The sequence below is a fragment of the Malaclemys terrapin genome, chromosome 11 (genome assembly GCF_027887155.1).
Source record: "Malaclemys terrapin pileata isolate rMalTer1 chromosome 11, rMalTer1.hap1, whole genome shotgun sequence".
In the NCBI taxonomy this organism is placed as follows: domain Eukaryota; kingdom Metazoa; phylum Chordata; order Testudines; family Emydidae; genus Malaclemys; species Malaclemys terrapin.
The window spans coordinates 36501319-36519734 of record NC_071515.1 but is presented as its reverse complement, the minus strand read 5'-3'; the positions used below and the strand labels follow the sequence as shown (position 1 = coordinate 36519734).

Here is an 18416-nt window from a genome sequence, read left to right as displayed (position 1 = left end):
AAACCACGTTACAAATGGAGATACCTTTGATCAGAAGGAACAAAATTACTTAAAACTACACTAGATAATTAAAACGTACAAATTTAGACTACTAACCTCATTCAGCAAAAGAAAAAAAAATCAGATCTGGCGTTAATTCCAATGAGTGATCAGAGTGAATGTGCACCATGAGATACAAGGAATACCCATGACCTCCCACTCCTGAAGAGTACTATAGTATCCCCGGTTGCTACAAATACAGAGGCCCTATTGAAAGAGAAGTATTAATAAATTGCTCCTCCAGCTTCCTTCAGAACTGATAAAATGCCTAAATTCCACTGCTTCACAAGTTTTCTTGTGTAGGATTTTAACACCAACACAGGAGAGAAAAACCTTTTTAAAAATAGGATTATTATAGTAAAGACACAAGCATTGGCAGAAGGATTCAAGTGCCTGAAAATGCTTATTTTTTTTTTAAATTGATCATATCATAGGTTCATGGATATCCCTGTAAGTCTTCCTGAAATAGTCAATAGGGGAGAGGCTGGCATCAGTGACAGAGGTCATGTAGAACAAGGAGACACTTCACTCTTCTTCATCTCTGGCATTTAAGTGGAACCAGGTCTTGAAATAAGCCGCAAACCACAGACAACAGAATGATCCAGAAAACGTGTCTCTTCATGATTAATGAGCCACTCCTGTCACTGTGCTGATAGAATTACTAATATGATATTCTGTGGTTGGAACGTGCTTCAGTGCCCTTACATTCCCTGTGCCTAAGTAGGAAAAGCCATGAAACTATCTAATGGAAAAACAAAGGTTTGAGCTCTAGTGTAGTTACGTTAGGTACTGCATTTGCTCTTTGGATTTCCTACCACAGGAAAGTGGACACCTGATCTAAAAATGTTTTAGTCTGTGGGAGGAACTGGGAATTCAGAACAAAGATGCTCATCGGCCCAGATCCTCAAAGGCATTTTGGTGCCTAACTCTCACTGCAATTACTGGAAGTTAAGAGCTTAATACCTTTGAGATCTGGGTCACAAGATACTTGAACTAGGGCTGTCGATTAATCACAGTTAACTCTCATGATTAATTCAAAAAATTAATCGTGATTAATCGCAGTTTTAATCACACTGTTAAACAGTAGAATACCAATTGAAATTTATTAAATGTTTTTGGATCTTTTTCTACATTTTTAAATATATTGATTTCAATTACAACACAGAATACACAATGTATAGTGCTCACTTTATATTATTATTTTTGATTACAAATATTTGCACGTAAAAGCGATAAAAGATATAGTATTTCATTTCACCTCATCCAAGTATTGTAGTGTAACTTACAAATGTAGATTTTTTTGTTACATAACTGAACTCAAAAACAAAACAATGTAAAACTTTAGCACCTACAAGTCCTACTTCTTGTTCAGTCACGCTAAGAGAAACTAGTTTGTTTACATTTATGGGAGCTAATGCTGCCCGTTTCTTATTTACAATGTCACCTGAAAGCGAGAACAGGCATTCACATGGCAATTTTGTAGCCGGCATTACAAGGTATTTATGTGCCAGATAAGCTAAACATTTGTATGCCCCTTCATGCTTTGACCCCCATTCCAGAGGACATGCTTCCATGCTGACGATGTTCGTTAAAAAAATGTGTTAATTAAATTAGTGACTGAACTCCTTGGGGGAGAATTGTATGTCTCCTGCTCTGTTTTACCCACATTCTGCCATATATTTCATGGTATAGCAGTCTCAGATGATGACCCAGCACATGTTGTTCATTTTAAGAAAACTTTCACTGCAGATTTCACAAAACGCAAAGAAGGTACCAATGTGTGATTTCTAAAGAGAGCTACAGCACTCGACCCAAGATTTAAGAATCTGAAGTGCCTTCCAAAATCTGAGAGGGATGAGGTAGGGGGCATGCTTTCAGAAGTCTTAAAAGAGCAACACTCCGATGCGGAAACTACAGAACCCGAACCACCAAAAAAGAAAATCAACCTTCTGCTTGTGGCATCTGACTCGGATGATGAAAATTAACATGTCAGTCTGCACTGCTTTGTATTGTTATCAAGCAGAACTGGTCATCAGCACGGACGTGTGTCTGGTGGTTGAAGCATGAAGGACATATGAATCTTTAGCGCATCTGGCACATAAATACCTTGTAATGCCGGCTACAACAGTGCCATGTGAATGCCCGTTCTTACTTTCAGGTGACATTGTAAACAAGAATAGGGCAGCATTATTTCCTGTAAATGTAAACAAACTTGTTTGTCTGAGCAATTGGCTGAACAAGAAGTAGGACTGAGTGGACTTGTAGGCTCTAAAGTTTTACATTGTTTTGTTTTTGAATGCAGTTATTTTTTGTACATAATTCTATGTTATGATAAAGATTGCACTACAGTACTTGTATTAATGAATCGAAAAATACTATTGTTTTTTACAGTGCAAATATTTGTAATCAAAAATAAATATAAAGTGAGCAATGTACATTTTGTATTCTGTGTTGTAATTGAAATCAATATTTGAAGATGTAGAAAACATCCAAAAATATTTAAATAAATGGTATTCTATTATTGTTTAACAGTGTGATTAATTGTGCGATTAATCATTTTTTTAATCGCACAATTAATCACAATTATTTTTTTTTAATCGCTTGACAACCCTAATTTGAACACATAAATGGCTTATTCCTTACATAGCTATGGATATACCTAGAACTCTGCACCCTTATATAGATTTATATTTACTGTAAATCCCATACTGCAAATAGTTGTATCTAATTTTCAAACCTGTAACTTTTCAGACCTTTATTTTCAAATATGACAACACACAATCTTAATTGAGATGTATATGTAAGTCACGTTTGACCTTTTGAAGTTTCTAGCTGCTAAAATATATTTTAGTGTAGTTTGACAGAGTGAACTGTCACATGGAGGGAACAAAACCTGGTAGCTGTAGGTGGTCCAGCTGGATCCAATCAACCATAATCCTCTAAGAGGCTGCTGGGAATGGGAGGGGTCTGTGGCTTATACAAGGTAGACCCAGCTAGAGTGGGAGTGTGTGTGTATTTTTTGCTTCCTGAAGGATGGCTTCATTAAAGCTGGATGTGTGGAGTCTGAGAAGTAGCCCAGGAAGGTTAGAGCGGAGCCTTGGAGCAGAGTGGAACAGAGTATTGGAGAATGATAGACCCTTGGAAAGGAAGGTACTGTACCAAGGAAAGTTTGGGTACAGGCTGGGCCTGCCTCCCTTTAAGACTTGAATGTTGGGGTTCCTGACAGGGGAAAAAGGGTCTTAACTGCACTTGAGAAACATGGAACATGCAGCACTTTTGGAATCTGGGACTAAAAGTAAAATGAGTGTTAAACTTTGGTAAAAATAAATACCAATACACCTGTGTTTTAGGTACTACTACATTCTCTAGCTTCCTTCCCTCTCCTATCCCTTCCCCCTCCCCATTTCTGTGATGGTCAAGTCATCCTAGGCCAGCAGCCAATAATCTGGTGATAGGTAGCTAAATGCTTAGTTGTAACAATCTGTAAATGATTTAGTTCTTTAGTGTAGATGGGCTTTTACTGTCCTGACATTAATCTGATGGAAACAATTTTGCTTTATAATTTTTAAGCATATACAGGAGGCATCAAGATTTACACAACTGCTTTAAAATGAAAAGGTCTCTACATGTTTTGAGAATTTAAATACAAACATGCAATCTCTTTCAATCCTCTCTCTTGAGGTGGCTGCTGTCTGTTACTGATAAATACTGTGTAGCTAGTGCCCTCATCTGGCCATTCAAAATACTACATACAAAATTAAGGCAAATACTGAGGAAAAATGACTAAGGCCATTTCACACAATTTTGCCAGTGCCAGAGCTATTAATGTAATCTATTATCATTATAAAAACGTATACTAGGAAACACCTCAAGCTAGTAGTATTTTTAGTTCTGTGTGGATGCCCTCTGAATAGGGAATGCATATAAACTGCCACCAGAATATTCTCTCATTGGTCTTCTGATTTTTTTTTTTTTCTCAATGTTAATGATCTTGCTGGAGGAAGTATGTATGGAAGAAGTAGAGGGGAGCTAATGGTGTAACTTGTTTTCCCTCCCCACCAATCCAATAGATACCCCTATTCCACAGGCGAGAGACATGGAAGGCAGGGTGGGAGGTGGCTGAGTTCTGCCAGATAACCTACACCCATAAGCCAAAGAGCAAACCAAGCAATTAACTTGCATAGACTCCTCCATACAATACAACTCCCCTCCCCTGAAATATTTATAATAAAGCTGTAGCTTTTCATATATGGATTGCTATGTAACACTCACATTGTAACACAGGACATCTTGGCACAAGACTCACCCTCTTCTACCTAAATATTATTACATGAGATGTTCAGCAAATGCAGGATCACAGTCTGTTCGGAGACGCATGCAATACATAACAGCAAAGATGTTAGAAAAGCTCTAACAAACTCTTGTTTCCTTGCTTTATAAGCCTAAAAAGTGTATTGTATCAGCAAGCATTAATTTCCAGCCAGAATACCTGAAATAAATGTATATATTTTTCAAATGAAATCTTTCAACCAAATTAGATTGCTATTTGCTTCAATTAAAAACCAGTTTATTCATAAACAGGAAAATGTATTAAAAATTTAGGCTTTTAAGTATAGCTTTTCTGAATGGCTAAAATACAAGGCATCTATTCCCTCTCCTTGTACTGAATAGCTGCATTCTGATTGCCTATCACTCTACTGTTACAACTAGTTACATCTGCATTTATTGGTGTAACAAATATATTCCCCAAATACAGGACTGTTAACATGTACCCCTAGGGCTGCCAACTTTTTATTGGCACAAAACTGAACATCCTAGCCCCACCTCTTCTCTGAGGGTCCAACCTGCTCACTGCTCTCCCCCACCTCACTCACTTTCACTGGGCTGGGGCAAGGAGTTGGGATGTGGGAGAGGGCTCTAAATGGGTGAGGGCTCTGGGGTGGGGCCAGACATGAGGGGTGTAGGAGGGGGCTGCAGGTTGCGGCGTGGGTGGGATGAGGGCTCTGGGCTCGTGCCAGGGGTTTGGGGTGCAGGAGGGGGCTCAGAGCTGGGGCAGGAGGTTGGAGCTCAGGGTTGGGATGTGGGGTTACCTCTGGCAGCTCCTAGTCAGTGGCGCAGCAGAGGGCCTAAGGCAGGCTTCCTGCTTGTCCAGGGACACCGCACTGCACCCTGGAAGCGGCCAGCAGGTCCAGCTCCTAGGTGGAGGGGGGGGGAGGGGGCAGGAGTCTCCGTGGGACATGCTGCTCTTGCCCACAGGCACTGGCCGAGTGCAGAGCTGGTGCTCAGGGCAGGGTCAGCACACAGAGCCCCATGTCCCCCCCTCCCTCCCCGGCCTACGAGCTGGATCTGCTGGACGCAGTGCCCCAGGACAGGTAGGGACTAGCCTGTCTTCGCTCTGCAGCACTGCCGACCGGACTTTTGACGGTCCAGTCAGTGGTGCTGACCGGAGCTGCCAGGGTCCCTTTTCAACCAGGTGTTCCGGTCGAAAACTGGACACCTGGTCATCCTGTATATCCAGTTCTTGGAATGTGTGACTGAACTAGTAAAATAAGATGAGAAATACCAGTTACAGGAGTTAACTTTAATTTATTAAAGAACAGCTAATGACATTCATAGATATCTTTATTAAAAGAGGGCAGTGATGTTTCTGTAGCCATTACATTGCTTTCAAGTTCCAATCTCAAATAATGGGTTTAAAAGGCCACCATTCACACACAGTAAAAATAAAATAAAATGGGAACATTCATAAAACACTATGCCCATCTTTTATAGCTCAGTGGTTTGAGCATTAGCCTGCTAAACCCAGGCTTGTGAGTTCAATCCTTGAGGGGGCCATTTGGGGATTTAGTTGGGGATTGGTCCTGCTTTGAGCAGGGGGTTGGACTAGATGATCCCCTCAGGTCCCTTCCAACCCTGATATTCTATGATACTAAAGCATATAATCAAAAACATTTCCATTGGGCTATAAACAGCAACAGAATATGCTCTTCAAAGGGCTGCCCCTGCAAAGAACAGACCATCCCCAACTCCCACTGAAAACTATGGTGTTTAGGGGGTACTCGGGACACTGTAGAATTGGTCTTCCTATAGCTACCATCTTTGATGTCTGTGTTCTCTAACTCTGGTATCAAATTTATAATTCGCCCTACAGGTTTTCCATAAGGGAGCATTTATGCTTCAGTAAGTATGCAAGCAGTAATTTAATGTCCTCACTGCTTTACAAAACTGAGAGCTAAATACAGTAAACCAATCCAAAATGAAAACCTTATGATTGACTCAATTCAAAGCAATGCATAATTTAAATGGTGTTTGTGGAGTGACTTAAAAATAGCCCAAAATTAATTTGAACTACATATATGGGAAAACATCCAACTTTGGAAATATCTTTTAAGTTAAATCTTTATCAAAAGATTTTTTCTATTTCTAGTTTATTTTCTTCCAGCCATGATCTTTAAATACTGTAATGCATTGTGAGCAGCATCGTTGTGAGCATTGCCCCAAGAAATCCCAGTACCATGGCAAACTGTGACTGGATTGGTTGAGAGTTCAGCAAGACATTGGTACTGTCCATTCACGCTCAGCTCTTCTGAAATTATATAAGCAAAAAAATGATTAGCTCAACATTATGCCTTGTATAAGTTACTGCACAAGTTCCCTTGTTACCCCCAAATTTTTCCAAGTGATGTGTATTAAAATCACGAATACAACCACACTGACTTTTAGTCTCTTATTACACAGAATTAATTTCCAAAACACTTATGGATGGAAAGTTTATGAAGGATAAGGACAGAATGTTGACTATACTTTTGAATGATCCATCCAGTTCTTTCTATTCCTGCTGTGCAGCATGTATAGTTATTTTGGTAATAATGTGGAGAGAATGATTGGAAATATTATTAACTATGCAGGTGTCAAACTAACTTTTAGAATAGCCGCTGTGCTAGATACCTGTAAATTAGTTACTAGATATCACTAAAATGTGAACTAAAATTTTAATCAATCTTACCCTGCATTATCAAAGCTAACACTTTTGTACCATCATAATTTCTTATTAATCAGGACATCTCTATTTGAGGGTTAAGAATAGTATGTAGATTGCCAAGAGTCAGCATAATCCAGACTGCATATACAGTACTTTTTTTCATTTTAATGCAATAAAAAATGAGTGGTATTAACTACCATACAAGATTGTATCTGGTTTTTCTAGTTGCAAGGTTGTGTCACAGCTCAAGTGGTGGTAACATAAGGGAGGAGGGAGAACATGAGATTTAAAGAGAGAAATAAGAATCAGAACACGAGAATAGAAGGGAAAATTTACAATTCCAGCTAGATTGACCAAACTTCTGAAATCATAGTCAGTGGGGACGTGGAAGTCTTTGGCTCTTACGTTCATAGCCATAAATAGGGCTCGCTGTTTGTCACTTAGGTCACGGAAATCATGGATTCCGTGATTTTCTGCAATCTCCGTGACTTCTGCGGGGGCCAGTGTGGCTGACCCCCAAACATGTGGCTCCGGGGCCAGCTGGTCAGGTGGCCCCAGGGACAGCCACCCCAGTTGCTGCTGGAGTGGCCCCACAGCCAGCTGCACCAGCTGCTGCGGCACCGGCCACTGCTCAGGTGGCCCTGGGGACTGCCCAAGTAGCGGCCGGAGCGGCTGGCCCCAGAGACCGCCTGAGCAGCGGTCCCTGGGTGGCCTGTGCAGCTGCTGCTGGCAGCCCCTGGTGGTAGCCCCAGGCGGCCTGAGTAGTTGCTTCCCTGGGCAGCCCCCGGCAGTGGTGCCCGGGCAGCCAGTGCAGCTGCTGCTGGAGGTGGTGCCCAGCCAGTTGCTCCAGCCGCTTCCCTGGGTGGCCCCCCGGCAGTGGTGCCTGGGCAGCCAGAATAGCCGCTTCCCCAGGCAGCCCCAGGTAGCGGTGCCCGGGCAGCCGGTGCAGTTGCTGCCCCTCCAGATGCCCTCTGCCCTTGCAGCAGTCCTGGTGCCCCCCACAGTGACCCCCTTAAGATTTAGTCACGGGTTTTTTTAGTAAAAATCATGGACAGGTCAAAAATTCACAGGCCCATGACCTGTCCATGACTATTTACTAAAAATACCCGTGACTACATTGTAGCCTTAGCCATAAATAATGGCTAAAATTTAGGCTTGGATGCCTCTGTAGTTATAATAATTTAGGCTCCAATCAGACTCATGTGGGCAAACCATTACTTCAGTGGAGCTGCATGTGAGTGCAGCCTCCACCCACATATATCAATTGCAGGTTTAGAGCCTTAAGGCACAGTTTTCCTTTTGCTGTATGAGCAGAGCTCCCATTTAACATCACTGCATGTTTTGCTTAAGTGTGGATCCGAGAGGAGGAATGTATCATTCATGTATTACAATACTAACACACCAAAAGTCATACCTATATTCAAATATGTTATAACAAAACCTTGTTCTTCTGCAACTTCTCCAAGCAGTTGGATATAGTCTGTATTAGGAATACTGAGTGGACTTCTCTTCAGCAAGGTAATTTTTTCTTCTGATGAGTTCCTTAAGGCATCCCATGTGCATCCTAAATTATTTCCCACTTCATTTCCCTGAAAACATTTGAAGAGGGTTTAGATTTGTTTTTACATATTAATAAAATGCTGTTCAACAAAAATATCATGCAATATTCATTTTTATCTGCAAAAACACAGAAAATGCAAACTTCCACACTGCACCTTTATATAGTGTCTCAGTGAGTTCCAGCGTTTCTGTTCAACTGCCCAGTGATGGAATGGTGCCTGGCTGCCCACTACCCTATTCCTTATGCTATGCTTTGGCCTGATTACAACTCTTACTTTCTGCCTGTGTTCTCCCTGTCTCTCATTCTTTATGTTTAATTCCCCCCCCCCCTATATTTGCTCCTCTTCTCCTCACAACCACAGTTGGTGCCTTCTCCCTCTTTTCATCCAACCTCAATTCTCCACTCCTTTTAACCTGGTCTGGCCCTGTGTTCTATGCCTCTTGCATGGCTGCTTCCTCCACAGTGCCTGTTACAAGAGAGTGTGCAGACAATACCGTTGAATGAAGTGATGTGTATTGCTGCTTGGGGAAAGGAAAGCATATGCAGCTGCCAGCAGTGGCTGCCTGATAGCCTCCTTGATACCTTAGATATGCCATGCAAATTTAGTGTGAACAAACCTAGTATATCCCAGAAGGTACACTTTAATAGACCATCATGTCTTGTATTTTTATTATGTTTCCCAATCACTTAATTAGGCAAATACTTATATTTCACCAGCATGCGTTGTCTGTGTCAAGGTATTATACTTTATTATTGTAGTAAGCAAACAGATTCTAGAACACTAATCAATTATTTTACTTTTTGCACTTTATTCCCCCTCTCCCACTTTTTCAGATCCCTGCTCCCAGAACTCCCTTATGTTACTGGTCAAATAAAAATTATCCCGGCTTGATACCCTCATTTGACATTATGATAAAGGATATCTACATATAACAAAGCTCTTTTCCTCCCTCCTCTGTGTTCCATTCCTTCCCTCTGTTTTATTAAATAGGAGGATGGGTTATTTGAAGCCAATTAATAAGAATAGCACAGAGAAAAATCCTACTTTTAACGGTGGCTGTCCTTATATAGTCTCTTTCACCAATGTCATACTAATAATCTGATGCAAATTTGGATGATAGCCCAGAGCTTTTGGGTCCATCTAGAAATAGGAACATGGTATAAAACTTTGTGATAATGAAAATGTCTGACCATATTTTGTTACTTTTGTCATTGAATTGTCTGACCGGATTTATGGCACTTATGCTGCTCTGCCCATTACTTACTAAGGAAATATTGATGCTATCTGGAGGGAAACTGTGGAATTTGGCAAGTAATTTTTCAGCAGCATTTCGCTTTGCTAGTTTCTTAGATGTCCCAGTCCCTGCATAAAGAAACAAAACCAAAGAGTATTAACAAGAGAAAAATGCACTGAGGTGAACTTAGTGGCTCAGAGGACTGATAATTCAGCTGTAGGTTGCTGGTTCAAATTTACCACAAACAGTAAGAAATAAGTTGTTACTATCTGACTGCTGTTTGAAGGCTTATGTGAAATAAACTGACTTCAATCCTGTTGCTAGTGGACTAGCATTGGGGGCATATTGCTGCAACACTGAGTTTCTGAATTACTACAGCTTGTTGATTATTCAATCTGTAGATAAGCAGAATTTGGTCTTTAGATGTGTTTGGGTTCCACAAATAGATTCATTATTATAAAACATTTAAAATAATATCTTGACACAAACACTCTTGCAGCTTACTCTTACTCACATTTTCCTTCTTTTGAAAGAATTGTAATACAACTGAAAAGTACTTCGTTAAAAGGACTGAAGCCTTCTATTTGTACTCAGAACAGGCAGAAGATGTGAAATTGTGCAAGTTCTCACATTGTTCTTCCAGAATAACTCAGTTCTAAACTGAATGGATCACCTCCTGTAGTGAAAGAACACTTCAGTCTATAAGTCCAGTTAATCCTGGGACACTCTGCTAAGACTGCCAATATTGGTGCTAGTTAATAACTGCAATGGTAATGGTTTTGTGATGGAGGACACCTGTTCACTAAGAACTAGACTAAAATCAACTCACTTCATGTAGACCACCAAAGAGACATCAGATAGCAACATTTTAATCATTAGCCACCTGTTTTGGGGTTAAATGGGTGACCCAAATCATTGAGCAATCCACCTGACTTGAATTCAACCTGCAAGTCTCCCTGTAAATGCAATACTGTTAACCACTGATGGTTACAGATATTCAAAGTTCCTAGAGAATTTGTCTGATCTAGTCTTATGAAGTACACTAAGGAAACAGGGTTTAGATTGTATTTTATAGTAATTTAAAGAGCGGGATTCTCCCGTAGACTCCATTACAAGTAAGTAAACCTCCAATTTCTCAGCTGTAAGAAAACGCATTAAGCATTTAAAAACTTAGGGTCAGATGGTTATTTGCCTCTATCATTACTACTGAGCTTCAAAGCTGGAGGTTAATACCTGTTCTGAGGAGGAAGATTTAGGGCTTGTCTTCACTACCCGCCGGGTCGGCAGGCAGCGATCGATCCAGCGGGGGTTGATTTATCACGTCTAGTATAGATGCAATAAATCGACCGCTGAGCGCTCTCCCATTGACTCCGGTACTCCCCCAGAATGAGAAGTGCAAACGGAGTTGATGGGAGAGAGTCAGCTGTTGACTTACCGCAGTGAAGACACCGCGGTAAGTTGATCTAAGTACGTTGATTTCAGCTATGCTATTCATGTAGCTGAAGTTGCATATCTTAGATCTACCCCACGCAGTAGTGTAGACAAGCCCACCGTGTCTTGCACTAAGTATTTCAAACTGCTTCTTCTCCTCACCAATCCCTTTCCATAACTTCTCAAAACCTAAATTCTAGATCAGAATGTCACAAAGCACAACCAGGGAGTCCTCACCTCCACCAAAAAATTCCAAAACAATCTAATTTGAGGATGGGTTATTTGCAGCTAACCAAATGCTGATCACTAGGTTGGAAAGGCTGGTCAAGAATCACTTTTGTGCAAATTCTATACTTGTAACTCTAGAGTTTACAAGGCAGTAAGTGCCAATGCAAAATTTTTGCAGGTTATCCAGCATACACAATGCATGAATATCATTCATCAAATACTTGTTTAAATAAAACTACTATGTATTTGCATAGTCTGTTGCTAACTTCAAATGGAATATTTTACTTCAGTACACTGTGGAGGTATCATTCAACAACTTTTATTGCATTGAGAAATGTTTTAGATGCAACATTTAAATAGCTTGACTAAAAGTCTTATGTGCAAACGCTATTTAGGATATCTGTGCAATGTATTCACACATTCTCTTGCCAATTTTGAGGTAATAGGACAGAACTGTCATGCAGAATATCACTTATCCTAATTTTAAAAGCACTGCAAGTCTACATTTTAAAATTTAACACCATAACTTCCAGCATTTTCAAGTTAAATAATGGAACACTTTTTAAAATGGTCTCTTCCTTAATATTAGGGAACTGAAAATGTATCCTCACTGTCCAAATGCTAATAGCAAATATTTTAAGTGTGCCAATGATGCATTTTGTATGTCATGAATCTGCTTTAAAAAAGAACCAAAAGAGGTACAATATTAAGATTTTTTTTAAATAAAGCGGGGGGGGGGGGGGGGGGAGAAACACTCACAATTCATTGGAGACTGTTATGGAAACTGACTACATTCTAAATTTGCTACATTTTGTTTTGATTTAAAAAAAAAAAAATATATATATATATATATATATATATACCAGTTTCTAGAAATGTTTCTATTCTGCAAGTCATTGTAAACTCCCGCTTGTGAGGAGGCCCCGACTCATGTGCAAGTGAATATTCAGGAAGTCTCCATCCCTTCTGAACAGCCAGTTCCTAAAGAAACAGAGGTTAGACCTGACTAATAAAAAAGATTCTGCTTTGGTCTGTCTCTAAACATCCCTTTCAAACAGCTACCATCTTTGCTTAGCAAAACTAATTGGTCCATTTTTTAAAACACATTTATCACCATAACACTGAAAATATTTCATTAATAGCTTGAAGAGCACAATATATTGATGTGGGAAAACACAAGTATATAAGTTACCTAAAATGACACATTTACCAGAAGTCAAAGTAGAGATGGGGACAAACAGAAAAAACTGTTCTGGTATTTGCAAATACTAGTAGTACACGTAAAAGCCCTCCAAACACTAGTAAGTTACACTTTAAAGAGCTGTGTTAGCCTAAAACCCAATCTAAAAATGAAAGGCCATAGGATGGTTTTGTAGGGTGTTGATTCTGAGCCCTCACACTTCAGGCTGGCAGGGTTTGGAGTGCCATGTAAGAGAGAGACCTGGTCCTGTTCAGAAAAGTTAAAAACCAGCTTCAATCTCAGCTGTTTAGTCAAACTTGAAACTTTAAGCCTGGAATAAGTGCCAATTCCTCCTTTAATTGTTCTGAGCTATTAAATTCAATTCTTTTGATTTTTCATATTTTTAATATGACTATCCAAATTATAGTACCGACTGGCAAGCCCAGCTGCTTAAAACAGAGAATTAATTAACAAAACTAGTGACAGTGAACATATCACATCATGCAATACTGTACCCACAGCATTAAAATAAAAACACAGTAGAAAAAACACAATCCTATTCTTGTTGTGAGTTTTTCTTTTTGACCTCGTAGTGAGACATGCCTTTCAACTAAAGTTTATATGTTCTATTTCTTGAAGAGCAGAATGGTACATACACTCTCACATCCCTTTCATCTCCTTTAAAATATTCAGTTTAAGAGAGAGAAACACCTTGACTAGATTTATTTAAGTTTTTAAAAGCAATGGTCAAGAAATGTGGCTTCAAGGACTTATTCATTAATGAAAACTGTTGTTAAGGGAAGTCTTAAGCTAAACTTTCTGTACCATCTACCTTAAATATGTCTCTGGAAAAAAATTAAACAAGAAGCAGCCAAATCTCATGTCCAGCAAGATTCTTCAGAGCCATGCAAGTAAACTTAGGTCAAAACACTGCAAATAGTTTCCTTTAATATGAAGCCCCCTCAAAGTCAATGGGACTACTTGTGCTTAAAGCACATGCAAAACTGTCTTCAAGGTTGGGTGTCTGGGCTCAATCCACAAGGTACTGAGCACTCTAGCCCCAGTCCAGCAAGGCATATGTGGCTGAGTGCTTCCCTGGATTGGAGGCAGAGTGCACAGCACTTTGTGTTTAGACCTCAAGGGTTCATCCTACAGTGTTAAACTTTAGCACTTAATGCATATGTGTATTAACTGTGATACTAAATGTTTCATATGAAAATGTCAAACAAAGCAGACATGAAACATTATTTAAAGGGGCAGATTTCTGTACATAATATTCTGTTCCTCTTCTTCCATAAACACTCTAAATTTCAGAAATACAGAACACATTAAATTCATCAAAACACATTAAAAATAATCCTCTAAATACGTTGTCTATGGGTCTCCAATTTCAACCAGCTTTGTGAACATTTTAAAGAAAATCTTATAGCATAAGAAGCCAAATTTTCATGTCTAAACCTGTTCATGTCTAAACCTGGTTTTATTTTGACAGTATTAACTGGACTTAAACATAATTATAATAGTAAAGTTAGTTGCATACACATTTCATATTCTCACTACAACTGGCTCTCTACATGCTTTCCCCGCAGTGAACACAATTAGTGCTTGCTCTTTTCTGACCTGTACTACTTGCTCTGGGCTGTCTATGCTGCCTTCTGTAACTAAAAAAAAAAAAAAAAAAAGTAAGAAAGATATGTTCAAATGAGTTCAAAAAGTAGCTGCTAGTTTAGTGTAAATAATGCCTGACAAGTCTAAGAACAAGAACAGATTTTAAATTCAGGCTTATCCAATATTCAGGTTTTTTTTTTTAAGGAATATTTTACACACAGCTGAACTATATGGCATGATGGTCTTAAAATGCAAAAAAGTTACATCTTACCTGTAATGTACCTATAGGATTGGTTTGATTTTGTGGTTGCTTTGGAGAATCTGGAACTATGGAGTCTGGCACTGAAAGACTAAAATAGTTTAACCTTTTTTTTTTTTTTAAACTGACAATTTTAAGTTAAAACTGCTGAAGAGGGACATAAATTAGGCACTAATCCATTAATAACCTAGGGCCTCAGTCCTCAAAACTCTAATGCATACACTTAATTTTACACATGTGAGTAGTCCCATTAAAATTTTCGCATGATTAGTGTCCAAGGCTAAATCTCCATCTTCTCAGGTGTGGAAAACACTATATTGTAATTATTTGAGATTTAAAATTTTAGAGCTAGACACACCTGATATTAATGTGTCCCCTGGCAACTTGTGGATATTTATTTTTAAACATGTCTCTTTCTCTCCTCCATGGCAGGGGTGGGGAATCACACAAACAGCAGATTGACCGGTTATACAGAGAAAATAGTAAAAACTGAATATATAGGAGGTGCCTTCAATTATTATTATTATACTATAATCATGTAAATTTTTTGTTAAAGAATGTTTTGGGATGAAAAGCCACCTGTATAACAGCTTCAAATTACACAGTACACCATCTTGCAACAGAAGTAGCATCTGAAAAAAGACATTAGTCCCATTTCATCTTAGACAGTTTCACTAGGAAAAGAATGAAATACAAGAATCCAGATTGCAGAAAAAGTAACATTATAAAGTTTGAGAGAGTGTCAGTTTTTAGAATTAAATTAGAAAAAACTTTCCTCAAAAAGAAACAGAAGTCTTCCAACTGCTGAACTGAGAGTTTGGGGGGCGGGATTGGTGTTCAGAGCTTCTTTTAATGCCATATTTAGATTGGCAGTGATATTTTGTGCAGTACAATACAGCCACACCTAACTCACCTAATACTTGGATTTCCTTTCAAAACGTTCAAGGCAGCTTCTGCAGCTCTGTGTTTTGCAATCTTCTTGCTATGACCTTCACCTGTATTAAAACAGACAATCTGATATCCCTAAAGCATGACAACATGTGACTAATGATGAAATTGTTATAACAGCCCTGTCTGGAATCTCTATAGCATTATGTTATGCAGCCCCACCCCGACATGCTCCCTCTTGCCCTTACATTGGGGTTTGAGATGGGGTCTTCAGAAGGCAGGCTTGGGTGGCTTTCTCTATAGTGCCTTTGCTGAGAGAATCTACGGTGGGTTATATAGTAGCAGAGGAAGAATCATAGAATATCAGGGTTGGAAGGGACCTCAGGAGGTCATCTAGTCCAACCCCCTGCTCAAAGCAGGACCAATTCCCAACTAAATCATCCCAGCCAGGGCTTTGTCAAGCCGGGCCTTAAAAACCTCCAAGGAAGGAGACTCCATCACCTCCCTAGGTAACACATTCCAGTGCTTCACCACCCTCCTAATGAAATAGTGTTTCCTAATATCCAACCTAGACCTCCCCCACTGCAACCTGAGACCATTGCTCCTTGTTCTGTCATCTGCCACCACTGAGAACAGCCGAGCTCCATCCTCTTTGGAACCCCCCTTCAGGTAGTTGAAAGCAGCTATCAAATCCCCCCTCATTCTTCTCTTCTGGAGACTAAACAATCCCAGTTCCCTCAGCCTCTCATCATAAGTCATGTGCTCCAGCCCCTTAATCATTTTTGTTGTCCTCCGCTGGACTCTTTCCAATTTTTCCACATCCTCCTTGTAGTGTGGGGCCCAAAACTGGACACAGTACTCCAGATGAGGCCTCACCAATGTCGAATAAAGGGGAATGATCACATTCCTCGATCTGCTGGCAATGCCCCTACTTATACAGTCCAAAATGCCGTTAGCCTTCTTGGCAACAAGAGCACACTGTTGACTCATATCCAGCTTCTCGTCCACTGTGACCCCTAGGTCCTTTTCTGCAGAACTGCTACCTAGCAGTTGGGGGCATAAAGAGCAGAATTCTATATAACCAAAATAGAACACTCCTCCAGAATCTGGAATTGAACCCAGAAGTCCTGAGTCTCTGTATCCCTCTGTTGTCAGCAAATACGTAGCTCTGAAAACTACTGGCACAGTGTTTTTCATTTCCCCCTAGTTGGTAGTCCACGGAGAATAACAGCATACAGTATTACTATCAGTTGCTGCATTACCTCAAGTACTGTAGTCTGAACCCTGCTGATGAACTATGTTCTATGTTATAGAATGTCTTAAGTCCTTAAAAAAAAAAAAAACAACACACACCTCATCTATGACATCCCAAGAAACTATACTTAAACTTTAAGGTTGCAAAGTCAAGTATGCAAAAGTCAGGAAACACCAGGCTTAAGGTAGCTTGTGCATCCTTAATTCAACTATCACACTTTTTTCCCACCCCCCCACAGAAACCCTGCCTCATTCAGTGCACTGCATGGAGGATGAATCAGGGCTGTGTAATAATGGAGGCTGTTCGTAGCAGAAGCTGGAAAGTGCGTACCTATTGTGATTGTTAGGAGATGGTAGACCTAAGTGTGCCCTCAGCTAAAGGCCCTGGCCCTTAGCCAGCAGCGGGGGAAACCAGTGAACCTGGGACCCAAGTGAATACTGGAGACAACAAATGAAAAAACAGGGATGGGCGTGAAGGTCAAAGGGTGAAAATCAGGGAACTGGATGGGGACACTGAGACTATAACCCCAGATAGTGCCCACTGCTCCTCAAAGGCATCTAAGGAATCAGTGGACACTGTGCCCAGACAGTGGCGCTCAACCTTTCCAGACTACTGTATCCCTTTCAGGAGTCTGATTTGTCTTGTGTACCCCAAGTGTCACCTCACTTAACACTACTTGCTTACAAAAATCAGATATCAAAATACAAAAGTGTCACAGCACACTATTACTGAAAAATTGCTAGTGCTGGTTATGTAACCTGTTGTAAAACTAGGCAAATATCTAGATGAGTTGATGTACCCCCTGGAAGACCTCTGTGTACCCCTGGTTTAGAACCACTGGCCCAGAGGAACTCTGCCTGGAAATATGACTTCGCAAGGGACTGGAAATAGGCCCTACAGTTGCAGAGCCCTGCCCAGCTTCTTCCTCCAGCTATGATGGATGGCAGTATTGCCAGCACCAGGAGGTTGATAAGGAGGTTTTGCAACTTTGCGGGGCCATGGATGGGGTGTGCAAGGCTCAGGAGGTGTGAGGAAAAGTGTAGCCAGAACCTCTGTAACAGGTTCTGGAGGAGCCAGGAGAGGGACTGCAAACTGACGCACTGTACATAAGTGTGTGCCAGGATCTCCCACTCACTGCAGACAGGACAGGTGTTGGGGGAATTCATGAACTGCACCAGCTACATGCCCATGCTTATGGCTTCATGGAGGAGCCACCAACTGATATCCCTGGTGGGCCATGAACCAGAATGGAATATATTCTGGACCACTAGGTTACCTCCCCTCCTCAGGTCCCACCACTTAGTATCGGGGAGGTGGGCTGTGGGGGAGACACAAGGGCGATGAAGTGGATAGTATGAAACACAAGTGCGTACAGATGTTTCCTTGATGGTTTGGGGATACAGATGGATGCCATTCAGCCAGCTCAGGCTGGGTGTTGGGGGTGGCTGGGAGGCTCATAGGGCAGGGGTCCAATGTCTAATTCTGGAGGGTCAGTGGTGAGCAGTGGGTGGAGAGCACCTAGCTACAGGACCCATTCCAGGAGAGAGAGAAGTGGGAGGTAAGGCTGCCCTCACCTCCTGGAGCATATGACTGAGGACACACAGGGTAGACAACCCCTGGCTGGCTGAGCACACTAGGGTCCACTCAGTCCCTCTGATGATAGTCTAGGTGGTCTCTCATTGTGGTAGCACCAACCTCCTGGAAATTGTGTAGTGAATGAGGCAGGGGACTGCAAGAAGAGAGAGGATGT

General features: G+C 40.7%; 1 protein-coding gene across 2 annotated transcripts in view; it reads right to left on the bottom strand.

Annotated features, from left to right (window-relative positions):
- Positions 1-5609: 5609 nt before the first annotated feature.
- Positions 5610-18416, bottom strand: part of PRKRA (protein activator of interferon induced protein kinase EIF2AK2) — a 19046-nt gene continuing 6239 nt past the window's right edge. For both annotated transcript variants that reach the window (XM_054043964.1, XM_054043966.1), the window contains exons 3-8: positions 15437-15518; positions 14536-14614; positions 12340-12457; positions 9848-9945; positions 8436-8610; positions 5610-6625 (exon numbers count right to left, since the gene is read on the bottom strand). In XM_054043964.1, the coding sequence (XP_053899939.1) occupies positions 6468-6625; positions 8436-8610; positions 9848-9945; positions 12340-12457; positions 14536-14614; positions 15437-15518 (710 nt within the window). In that variant the 3' untranslated portion in view covers positions 5610-6467. The remainder of the gene's footprint in view (positions 6626-8435; positions 8611-9847; positions 9946-12339; positions 12458-14535; positions 14615-15436; positions 15519-18416) is intronic.